At 47.5% G+C, this 12,944-nt stretch overlaps 1 protein-coding gene across 2 annotated transcripts in view; it reads left to right on the top strand.

Moving 5' to 3' along the window:
• Positions 1-12,202, top strand: part of tmem200b (transmembrane protein 200B) — a 15,789-nt gene extending 3,587 nt beyond the window's left edge. Inside the window, exons 2-3 of one of the 2 annotated variants that reach the window (XR_014871860.1) lie at positions 205-5,856; positions 5,981-12,202. Coding sequence is in view for 1 of the 2 variants with exons in the window: in XM_085148060.1 (XP_085004186.1) it covers positions 242-1,477 (1,236 nt within the window). In the remaining variant the exon portion in view is untranslated. Of the gene's footprint in view, positions 1-204 lie in introns of both variants that reach the window. The other variant, XM_085148060.1, reaches the window with a different exon arrangement.
• The last annotated feature ends 742 nt before the right edge of the window (positions 12,203-12,944 follow it).

Below are 12,944 nucleotides of genomic sequence, written 5' to 3'. Positions count from 1 at the left end.
GGTTAGTGGCGTGTATCACTGTCTGCTGCAGTTTAACGGTATTACCAGGGAGATCCAGACTGAGCTTCACTCAGACAGCCACAGTGTTCACTGTCACCTCAGCCACAGTGAAAAAGTTCAGACATCTCTGTGAACGTAGCTGCAGCCATTGCATGTGTTTGAATGAACCGAGACATTAACTCTTTACATTTCCTCCTTCCAAAGCACTCTGACGGGTTGTGACTCTGGACTAATCTGTGCCATGAAGACCAAGAAATCTCAAGCAGTCAGGCCGAGCTCACCTGCCCGTCAACCAAAGTCTCGCTTCACCTTACGAAGTAGAAAGAAGAAGGAGAGGTTGATCCGAGGCAAGCTTCGCATCCGCTCCATGCCCGGAGCGTTCCTAGTGCTTGGCGTGGTGGTGGTGGTTGTCGGCACTGCTCTGGCTGTGGCAGGATACTGGCCCTATCAGATATCACGGTCGTCCATCCTGGGAGCTGCAGATGGGGAAAGCGCCTCTGAATCGCAGACGTCCGGCTGGCGTCTGGGACCCAAGGGCTTCCTGTCCACAGCCAGTCTCATTCACAGTGAGAGGATGAAGCTGTTGGGACCAGTCATCATGGGGGTGGGTCTCTTCATCCTCATATGTGCCAACACCGTCCTGTACGAAAACAGGGACAGAGAGACTCAGATGCTGCTGGCCCAGATGCGCAGTGTTATCTGCTCCGTGTCTGCGGCTGTGCCTTCAGCCGACCTTAAAGAAATAGCAGCGGCCAATTCGATGGCCAAACACTACCAGTGGGTTAGCAGTCTACCAGCTGCCCATCTCAACATTCTCTGTCTGCAGCAGCTGGCCACCTCCGAGCCCCTGCTCCAGAGCAGAAGCACCGCAGACCAGGAGCACAGCATGGAGGGCTTCTACCAGCAAGCTGTTCTTCAGATGGAAGGCCTCCACCACCAGGACTCAAAGCCTCCGTGTTCCCCCAAAGCTTCCCTCTCCAGCTCATGCAATTCCAGTCAGACTGACTTTAATGCACAGCTGGGTGTTAAATGTGAAGAGAGAGCCAGCTGCAGCTCACACACCGGCCCACTTGTTAAGACCAATGTGTGCCTGCTATCTGCAGGCTCCATGTCCACCTTAGGGGTGGATGAAGTTGATGTCCCAGCTGCTCAACCAAGGCGCTGCCACAGCATGAGCTACAGGACTAACCCCTACACAAAGCGAACTGGTAGGTGTATGCAGAGAGAGCACATTCAGGCCAATCAGCTCGAAGTCACCCGTGTGGAGGCGAGCTCACAGGTTTGTGTAAACGTTCTTGGACAGGTTGCCGACTCTGCAGAGCAGACTCACCAAAGCTGGCCTCGGCTAGATCTGGGCAACGGCAGACGATACCTGAAACTGGAGAACAAAGAAGACTCGGTGGAAAAACTGCTGGACCAGTTGGAGCACCAGTGCTCTCAGGGGGATACGAGCTTTGGATCTGGGCCTTTCCAGTGATGCTGCAAACCCAGAGTGGAATACTGATATCTCAATTTGATTTTAGTTTCACTTCTGTGCAGGGCAGAGAATAACCGAGCCCGGGAATATTTGGAGTACGGCCTTTCTATGAAGCATTTGTTGAGCTCTTTCCCAAGCTTCAGCAGAGTATTGATACACAGCGTTGGCTTGGCTGGACGTGGCAGATGTTTTCTATCATTCAAGGAGATGATGAATATCCATCCCCTACACTGATGCAGCTGAGGGGATCAGTGTTTACTTCTGCTGTTTGGGTTGGCAGCATTGCAATAAATCAGCTTGTATGTTGCCAAAATGTGTTTGCCTGTTTCTGGAACACAGCATGCACAGCCCAGTAAACGGAGAGCGAGCAGGAAGAGACTGTTTACACTGTGCAGTCAGTTCAGAACCAAACTACTCGGACTCCGGAGTCCAGGAAGAGAAATGCAACCAGTGTATAAACATGGGACTTTTTCCCTATTCCAAATGCAATGCATGACAGTGATGTACAATATGCAATATGTTGCATCTCAATTCTTATGCAAGTGATGTTATTGTTGGTTTTATATGCATAAGTAGTAACAAATGGTTATTCTGATTTAAACAACTTGGATCTTATTCTCGTGTGTGTGTAGATAGATGTATACCCATTTCCTACAGAATCAGTCATGATAACATTGTGCCAACATCAGAAGACCAGCAGTGTCAGCCTGCACTTCATGTTTGCTGTTCTAGTGTGTTACAGCACATCACTGAGAGCTTCAAAATGGACCTTTAATGGTAAAAACTGCAACAAAGAGACAACACCCGATCCAAATCCTGCAGCTGATGACTGTTGACTAATTTTCTGTTATTTTAGCTACTCCACAAAATGCAAAACATAACATTTTAATTACATGTGTCTTCATTAAGGTTTGATGTCTCGTTATTTACCTGTTAGAGCAGTTCACAAACATTTAATGATGGTTTATAACCCACGTTAATCCACATTAACATTTAGCAATGGCTGCTTGGGACTATAAGATATTTGTTAAATGATTGTGTATGAAAGTGCTACTAATGTAGTAACTAGTCTGTCTGATCACTTGGTTAGTGTTTTTGTCATGACTAAAAATGGTGACCAAACCTATGACTAGGGATGGGTACCGGTATCCGGTGCCATGATGGCACCGGTTCTGACATAAACGGTAGTAACCAGACTGAAAAGCAGAAGCACATTTCGGTGCTTTTTTTCCCCCTGAGCTGTGACACACTTTAGATTCTAGCCAATCATTTTACGTTTCTGAGGATAGTAGGCGGGTCCAGGTACGTACGTTCTTTTAGAGCAGAGCTACAGATTAAAAATGCCCAAGGTGAAGCGATCAAAGTCTGGCTGTACTTCACAGCAAAAGATGCAAACTCAGCAGCTGCAACAAGTGCTTTAAGCTGATACTGTGATACTGTCAAAGGAGGTAACACCTCAAATCTGATGAAACACCTGGCGACGCATAGCGTTTTTTTAAAAGCCGAGAAATGCGCCGTATTTGATAGCTTGCTGCGAGACCTCACACCGAGCACATCTACTGCGGGTGTGGTGCCTGTTATCGACCCGGAGTTAGCAACATCCCCCACAAACACGAAGAGGAGAGTCCTGGCCCCTAGCCCTGCCAGTGTAGCAGAAATGATGAGGATGATGATGCAGCAGCAGCCGTTCTTCTCTGCGTGAGTAGCTTAATGTTGTTCGTGTGTAATTTACGTTGAGTAGGCTAACCACGTTATTACATTAATGCATGTAAGGTGAACTAGCAAACACCATCATAGCTACATGCGGCTGTCTTCTTGTTTGATGGCAGATACTCCCTTCACCCTGGACAAAAAGGCTAAAATGACCAAAGAAAAAGTGGAAAACAGTTAAACATGAGAGGTTTTTGGACAAAGTTTGTGTTTTTTCCATTCTTTAGGCACCGGTTTGAGCACCGTTTAAGCACCAGCACCGTTTCAAAAGTACAAGTTTGGCACCGGTATCGGATAAAACCTAAACGATACCCATCCCTACCTATAACAATAAGATCCAAGTTAACAAAAAGATTATTGAAGGAAGAATTGTTCTCCTGGTGAATGCAGTATCATCTTGTGATGAATACAGGGATGCCCCCTTCTTCTGGTGTCCAGTCGACTCTTTCATAGTGTGCCCGTATTTATGAGGAGGGCGACCAAGCCCCCACACATCTTCCACTCTCGTCACATCACCCTTTGATCAATGGACTGAATGGATTGTGCGGACAAGGCGACCCTGCGACTCCACTTAGATTTAGTAAGGTTGCTGTTACTGCATACAGCTGGGTGTCATAGAGGAGGAAGACGATGAATTACAGTCTCTGGGCCCTCCTTATGTGCAGATCTACTCTGCTTTTCTTTTTGTCTGTGCTGCCTGTTCTGTATGCCACATGTCTCTACATGCATACCAAGCAATATGTGCAGAACAATCACTGCCTTGCCCTGTGCTGGACACCAAATTATATAACATTGCCATTCCTGTGTTACAAATATAAGGCAAAGCAAACATCTTTGCTGTCATCTCATTTATGCACACTGTCCTCTCTACACATCACTGACAGTCCCATTCTTCACTTAGGAGGAAACCTTGTATATTAAAAACATAGAACTGGGATCTGGACTTTCGCATCCCTCCTGAAATCCTCCAGTTGCAATTATCCTCAGCAAAGCCTGATGTATAGCTCCATATCCCTCCCCTCTCCTTAACTTTTATAGTTCCTTCGGGGCAGGTATGCAGTCCCTCATGATCTCCTCTTATTTAATTGGTCGTTTACAAGATGGCCTCTAGGTTTCTAACAGCTCGTAAAGCTAGCAGGCAGGACCTCCTGCGCTCTGTGGCAAAAGTACAGGAAAGTAGAAAATTACAGAGCTGCAAAAAGGTGTAAATGTGAAAAATGAGATCATAATTTAGAACGTTTGTGCCAGACGTCAGGTCTTGTTGTCATTTGCTGCACTGGTCTCTGCAAGCTGCCTCCACACTGCCAACCAAAGCAACGAGAGCAGGGAAGAGGCTTCTGCAGTGAATGGCTTTGTTAAGCATTCAGCCACAGTCATTTGCACATAATTGTTACTGTCCATTAGCTAATGTAGCCAAATACATTAGGATCTGGGAAGCACTGAATAGCAGCATGTGCACAAGAGCTGAGTAAATATTACCACACCAGCTCAGTCAGTTGTGATTATTACTGGCTTCCTGTTAAATCCAGAATTCAAAATCCTGCTCCTCACATACAAGGTCTTAAATAATCAGGCCCCATCTTATCTTAATGACCTTGTAGTACCATATCACCCTATTAGAGCACTTCGCTCTCGCTCTGCAGGCCTACTTGTTGTTCCTAGAGTATTTAAAAGTAGAATGGGAGGCAGAGCCTTCAGTTTTCAGCCCCCTCTTCTGTGGAACCAGCTTCCAGTTTGGATTCAGGAGACAGACCAAGGGCGTAGATTTGGTTTTGGCATTGGTGGGGACGGATGATTCAACCACCGAACCCTGCCCTGTTTCTTTTCTTTTTTCCTTTTCGTCTTTGCTTCTTGATAAAAGGAGAAATATACTTGCCTACATGTGCTATTCTACCTGCTTTTAAACCATTTAAAATTACAATTCATAGTTTTATATGTGAATTATATAATGTTAAATTACTATTAAACAAATGACTAAGTATTTTAGGCTTTAGTTTCAGCCATATTCCATATATACCAGTTATCATACAAAAATAAAAATAGCTTCAAATACAGTCAATAAATGAATATGACTTAAGGACTTAACAACATTACTTCAGTTACACCAACATCTCTGACACATTAGCACTAAGGAAACACTCAGTGACCTGGTGGGTTTTGTCCATAAAACTACTCGTCTAAGATGACCACAAAGTAACAGATCTCTCAGCAACATTCGATTCAATTTCAATTTAATTTTATTTATATAGCGCCAAATCACAACAAAAGTCGCCTCAAGGCGAAATTATGCAACATTTTAGGCACTATTGCCCCGATCAAGTCAGTGAGCTGGGATGTTTTACTCTAAACATGAACTACTGTTACAGCAACATGGACTACATGCCCCACACAGCAACTCAATGTCCACTATGTGAAGCAGCCAAACACATGCCTGCTCCTCTCACTAACTGAGATGAACTGCTGGCATATTTGTTTTACATCTATACTGTCCAGTCTCTGCTGGTGGACATGGCAACACGTGGTTAAATACAATTTTAGACTGATGTGGGCCAAAGCCTAAAACGATGTTCCGGGAGCTTGCTGTTCTGGCCGGCTCAGATATTTGAAGTTTACTCAGCTACATTCTCGCCTGAAAATTTGTTAAACGTTTATTTTGAGACCCAGAAAAAGTAATAAGAGTAATACTAAAACTAAGTAGCTGCAGTAGTAGTAGCTATTGTTGGAAACTGGAATTGGCTGGGCCAATCTGAGATATGGTTTTTCAATTTTGTTGTCCGGGTGGAAAAACGGGAGAAATTGGGGAGAATTGTGGCTCCGGGAGATTTTCGGGAGGGGCACTGAAATTCAGGATTCTCCCGGAAAAAACGGGAGGGTTGGCATGTTTGGCCTAGCATAGCCTGTAACATTATTATGACGGACACATTTTATGAGTGAACTTGACTTTAAGTGACTTACAGGTTTCTTTAAAAAACACTTTCTTATATCCAGGTTCTTCCTCTTTGCTGCCGTCCTCCTCTCCTCCTCGCAGCAGGTTTGCCGCTGCTAAAACTAAACAGAGCTCCCTGAAAGGCTCAGCCAATCACATTGGCCATATTTGTCACATGACCTAGGACTCCAGTAGAGAACGTAATTTAACTCTTTCTGCACCGCTGGGTGAATGAGACGCTGACAGATCGTTTTTTTTCTTCTTTCTATCGGTTTTGTTTGTCTTTACTCGAAGAAATCAAATTATTGGTGGGGACACGTCCCTTCTGTCCATGCCAAATCTACGCCCTTGAGACAGACACTATCTCTACTTTCAAGATTAGGCTTCAAACTTTCCTTTTTGCTAAAGCATATAGTTAGGGCTGGACCAGGTGACCCTGAATCCTCCCTTAGTTATGCTGCAATAGACGTAGGCTGCCGGGGGATTCCCATGATGCACTGGGTGTTTCTTCTTCACTCACTATGTGTTAACAGACCTCTCTGCATTGAATCATATCTGTTATTAACCTCTGTCTCTCTTCCACAGCATGTCTTTATCCTGTCTTTCTTCTCTCACCCCAACCAATCACAGCAGATGGCCCCGCCCCTCCCTGAGCCTGGGTCTGCCGGAGGTTTCTTCCTGTTAAAAGGGAGTTTTTCCTTCCCACTGTCGCCAAAGTGCTGCTCATAGGGGTCACATGATTGTTGGGTTTTTCTCTGTATGTATTATTGTAGGGTTTGCCTTACAATATAAAGCACCTTGAAGTAACTGTTGTTGTCATCTGGTACTGTACAAATAAAACTGAAGTTCTTTCATCCCATCAGTTTTAAGGTAAAGTTTTTTTTTGCTGCAGCTTCTTGCAAATCATGTTACTGCTATCCCATAACGGAGCAACTACAGGTGTTTTACAGTGAATGTGGCACTCAGCACTTAGGATTTTTCCCCACTGGGATGTTGTGACCAAGTTGTTAAATCAGCATTTGCAGCTATCAATTCAGAGGAGAGCAATAAAAAAAAGAAAAAAAAAAAACTAAAAGCAAACATGATTTTTACTACACAAGATTGCAAGCTGCAACTTTCTGCTGCAGTGAAAGCTGTGAAAAAAGCCAAGTACAAGCTCGGTTTCAAAAAGGCTGGGACACTCTAAATGTGAATAAAAAATGGTTCATGGGTCAACACATTGTATTCACAATAGAGCAGAGAAAACATCAAATGTTTAAACTGAGAAAAACGTAAGGTTTTAAGATTGTCCAATATGAGTCTTCTGTGAAGTCATGCTGTTGTAATAGTTGCAGTATGCAGTGTAGGACTGTCTTGTTGAAATATGCAAGGCCATACCTGAGAAAGATGTCTTAAGGAACATATGCTGCTCTAACACCTGTATATGCACCTGAGCATTGATGCTGTTGATCCAGACAGGCTTTGTAGCTGAGCCCTGAAAACAAGCTGGATGGTTTCTGGATCATTTTACCTGTGGCTTCTTTGTAACATACTTGCTTCTTCATGGAAGTCACCATGCCTGTTTCCCAAATTATACAAACCTATTCATGGGAGCATCTGTGGAGGATTTGTACTTGGGAGTACAGTGTGGAACATGTGTTTGATGTGGTTAAGAGGTCAAGAAGCTAAAGGTCCCCTTTAGTGTGGAGGAGGGTCCATCGTTGTTCTAAACAAAACAGTTTTCCACTTTGCCTCAGAGTACAGTAAATCAACTTTGGCCCAGAGTAGACAGCCATGTTTCATGTTGCCTCTGTGTCAACCATCAAACTGTGTCAAAACAGCTTTTGCATTATGCTAATAAACATTCAATTCAATTTAATTCAAATTTATGTGTGTAATGCTAAATCACAGCAACGGTTGCCTCAAGGTGGTTTATACTGTAAGATAAAGACCCTAGAATAATATGAAAAAAAAAGAAGCTCCAACAATCATATGACCCCCTATGAACAAGCACTTTGGCAACAGTGGGAAGGAAAAACTCCCTTTTAACAGGAAGAAACCTCCAGCAGAACCAGGCTCAGGGAGGGGCGGGGCCATCTGCTCTGATTGGTTGGGGTGAGAGAAGGAAGACAGGATAAAGACATGCTGTGGAAGAGAGACAGAGGTTAATAACAAGGATGATTCAATGGGGCCAATGGGGTGGCTGTAGCTCAGGTGGCAGAGCGGATCAGCCACTAACCAGAAGGTCGGTGGTTCGATCCCCGGCTGCTCCAGTCTGCATGCCAAATATCCTTGGGCAAGATACTAACCCCATGTTGCTCTCCGATGCATCCATCGGAGTGTGAATGTGTACGAATGTTAGATACTCAGCACTTAAACTTAGAAGTGCTTGCGTGAATGGGTGTGATTGGGTGAATGAATTAGCTGTATAAAGCGCTTTGAGTGCTCGGACAGAGTAGAAAAGCACTATATAAGAACCAGTCCATTTACCATTTACCAATGCAGAGAGGTCTGTTAACACATAGGTGTACTGACTACACCTATTGCACCTACCCACACCTATAGGATTCAGGGTCACCTGATCCAGCCTGGAAAGCTGGGACATGGGACATGCCTGGAAAGGGGGCATCCTTGTCAGATGCCCGAACCACCTCAACTGGCTCCTTTCGATGTGGAGGAGCAGCAGCTCTCTAAGGGAGAGGGCAGCCACCCTTCGGAGGAAGCCCATTTCCGCCACTTGTATTCGCAATCTCGTTCTTTCGGTCACTACCCACAGCTCGGGACCATAGGTGAGGGTAGGGGTGTAGATCGACCGGTAAATTGAGAGCTTTGCTTTTACACTCAGCTGTCTCTTCACCACAACAGACCGGTACAGCGTCCGCATCACTGCAGCCGCTGCACCAATCCATCTGTCGATCTCCCGCTCCCTTCTCCCTACACTCATGATCAAGACCCCGAGATACTTAAACTCCTCCACTTGGGACAGGGTCTCGTCCCTGACCTGGAGTGGGCACTCCACTCTTTTCCAGCTGAGGACCATGGCCTCAGATTTGGAGGTGCTGATTCTCATTCCCACCACTTCACACTCGGCTGTGAACCGTTCTAAGGCAAGCTGGAGGCCATCACCTGATGAAGCCAACAGGACCACATCATCTACAAAAAGGAGAGATGAGATACTGAGACCACCGAAGTGAAAGCCCTCCGCCACTTGGCTACGCCTAGAAATTCTGTCCATAAAAAATTATGAACAGAATCGGTGACAAAGGGCAGCCCTGGTGGAGCCCATCACCCACCAGGAACAAGTCCAGCTTATTGGCGGCTATGCGGACCAAGTTCTTGCAATGGTCGTATAAGAACTGAATGGCCCATCGCAATGGGCCAGACACCCCATACTCCTGGAGCACCCCCCACAGGACCCCCCCCGAGGGCCACAGTCGAATGCCTTCTCCAAGTCCACAAAGCACATGTAGACTGGTTGGGCAAATTCCCATGCACCCTTGAGTATCCTCGAGAGGATAAAGAGTTGATCGAATTTTCCATGACCAGGATGAAAACCGCATTGTTCCTCCTGTATCCGAGGTTTGACTAACGGATGGACTCTCCTCTCCAGCACCCTGGCATAGACTTTCCCAGGGAGGCTGAGGAGTGTGATTGCCCTGTAGTTGGAACACACCCTCCGGTTCCCTTTCGTAAAGATGGGGACCACCACCCCGGTCTGCCAGTCCAGGGGTACTGCCCCTGATCTCCATGCAACATTGCAGAGACGTGTCAACCAAGACAGCCCTACAACATTCAGAGCCTTCGGGAACTCGGGGCGGATCTTGTCCACCTCAGGGGCTCTGCCACCAAGGAGTTGTTTAACTGCCTCAGTGACCTCGCCCCTAGAGATTGGCGGGTCATTCCCCTCATCCCCAGACTCTGCTTCCTCCTCGGAAGACGCGTCAGTGGGATTGAGGAGATCCTTGAAGTATTCCTTCCACCGCCTGGCAATTTTCTTAGTCGAAGTCAGCAGCACTCCACCCGCACTATACACAGTGCAGGTAGAACACAGCTTTCCCCTCCTGAGTCGTCTGACAGTTTGCCAGAATCTCTTCATGGCAGTCTGAAAGTCTTTTTCTATGGCCTCTCTGAAATCCTCCCACACCCGAGTTTTTGCTTCCACCACCGCCCACGCTGCATTCCGCTTGGCCTGTCGGTACCTATCAGCTGCCTCCGGAGTCCCACAGGCTAACCAAGCCCGGTCGGACTCCTTCTTCAGCTTGGTGGCTACCACCACAACAGGCACCAACCACCTTGCGGCCGCAGCTCAGTGTAGCGGCTTCGGCAGTGGAGGTGAACATGGCCCATTCGGACTCAATGCCCCCAGTCTCCCTCGGAATGCTGTTGAAGCTCTGCCGGACGTGTGAGTTGAAGATCTCGCGGATCGGGGCCTCCGCTAGACATTCCCAGGACACCCAGGTCTGTCCAGCGTCCTCCCTCGCCACCTGATCCAGCTCACCTCCAGGTGGTGATCAGTTCACAGCTCAGCCCCTCTCTTTACCCGAGTGTCCAAAACAAATGGCCTCAGGTCTGGTGATACGATTACAAAATCGATCATCGACCTGCGGCCTAGTGCCATGTGCACTTATGGACACTCTTATGTTCGAACATGGTGTTCGTTATGGCCAAACTGGGGTTTGCACAGAAGTCCAATAACAAAACACCGCTCGGGTTCAGATCCAGGAGGTTGTTCCTCCCAATCACACCCTTACAGGTCTCACTGTCGTTGCCCACGTGAGCACTGAAGTCTCCCAGTAGGACAACAGGGGGAGCACCCTCCAGTGCCCCACCCAGGGACCCCAAGAAGGCTGTGTACTCTGAACTGCCACTCGGCGCATAAGCACAGATGACAGTCAGGACCCGTTCCCGAAGGCAAAGGGAACAAACCCTCTCGTCCACTGGGAGAAACCCCAACATACCAGCAGCAAGACAGAGGAATACCAAGATACCACCCCAGCCCGACGCCTCTCACCAGGGGCAACTCCAGACTGAGTCAAGCCCCTCTCCAGGAGACTGGTTCCAGAGCCCAGCCCAGCCCAGGCCAGGTTAAGAGGTACCGACTATATCTAGTTGGTACCTCTTAACCTCACGCACTAGCTCAGGCTCCTTCCCCAACAGAGAGGTGACATTTTATGTCCCAATTGCCAGTCTTGGTAGCCGGGAATCGGTCCGCCAGGACCTCTGCTCCTTGCCGCCGCCCGACTCACATTGCACCCGACCCCTATGGTGCCTCCTGCGGGTGGTGGGACTGCAGGAAGATGGGCCCATGTCCCTTTTTTGGGTTGTGCCCAGCCAGGCCCCATGGACTAAGGCCCGGCCACCAGACGCTCACCCTTGGGAACCCTCCCCGGGCCTGGCTCCAGGGCGGGGCCCCGGTAACCCTATCCCGGGCAGGGTGAACTGTTCCCTCAATGGTCTTTTCATAGGGGTCTTCTGTTTCGCTCTTTGTCTGGTCCCTCACCCAGGACCAATTTGCCATGGGAGACCCTGCCATCCTATTTTCGCCAACTCCACAATCTGCCATTGCAGACCGCGACACATATGACACCAATAGTACCTGGTTTGTAGTCTGGCCATGGTCCTCTCTACACCAAAATGTCCACCCACTGGCTCTTCATGCATCTGGGTCATCACTTCTAGTTGTAGCTTCTACATTAGTATGAGTGTTTCCGTGTAAAGTCTCTGTATCAGGGGTAGCAGTGCTTATGCCCAAAATCTCTGTGTCAGGTTTAGGAGTGTTTTGACTTACCCCCACTGAACACACTGCTGTGGTAGCCAGTATTCCCTCTACCTCACTGGACTCAGCAAATTGCAGAATTCAAATTGCACTGGACTGCCTGATGACTTGGCCCCTGGGTGTGTGAAGGGATCCTGCACTTGCATGGGCAGGACTGGAGGCAAGGTCTTCTGGAAAGACTATCAGCATTGGTGTACAATAAACCCAGATGGTGGGTGATTTTGAAGTAATATTCGGTCAGCTTCTCGAGCCACAGGGCTAACTGTCCTTGAGGCTCTTTCATCTTTGTTAGTTAGCACAGGCTGCCATGGTCTGTGGGCACCATAAAGGGATGCCCAAGGAGATACTAGCGAAAATCAGATGTGATATCCATAATGGCTAGTAACTCACGTTTCATGGTGCAATAATTCTGCTCAGTTTTTGCCGGCTTTAGACTGTCATATACAAGCACACTTTCTCTGCTGTATTTGTGACAGTATAGCGCCAATGCCTATGTCACTGGAATCAGTATCCAGTAGCATTTCACCCTGGCCCAGTGGATAGTCAAGAACCGGGGCTGAGTTTAGGTGACACTTTAGCTCATCAAAGGCTGCTTGGTGCTTAGCATGCCGTTGGAAATGGGCATTTTTCTTGGTTAAGTTATGTAGGAGCTCAGCTATGGAGGGAAAGTCTTTCACAAATCGGTGATAATATGAGGCCAGGCTGCTGACGCGTCTGACGTCTTGAATGTATGGTACATGCCGTCCATCTTATGCACCACAACAATTGGTGAGGCCCAACTGCTGTGGTTGCGCTGGGCAAGACTGCACTTCTGATCAGCGTGTTGTTGTTTTTTCCCCGCGGCTGTTGTTTAACAGAGGCACCAGGACGGGTCATGATGTCGTGTTGAATGAGGCTGGTCTGGCCCAGGTCAGCATGCCCTTTGGAAGACACATGTGCATAAGCACAGAGCAAACATTTAAGTTGGAGCTGTTCATGGCCATTTAGGTCTGTAGAGCTCTGGGCATAGAGCTTCTGCAGGTGTAAAGGAACCACAGGGGAGCTAGCCAGCAGGTCTGCAGGTAGAGGAACCCTGG

The sequence above is a fragment of the Neolamprologus multifasciatus genome, chromosome 22 (genome assembly GCF_963576455.1).
Source record: "Neolamprologus multifasciatus chromosome 22, fNeoMul1.2, whole genome shotgun sequence".
Lineage (NCBI taxonomy): Eukaryota > Metazoa > Chordata > Actinopteri > Cichliformes > Cichlidae > Neolamprologus > Neolamprologus multifasciatus.
This window is presented reverse-complemented; position numbering and strand designations above follow the sequence as displayed.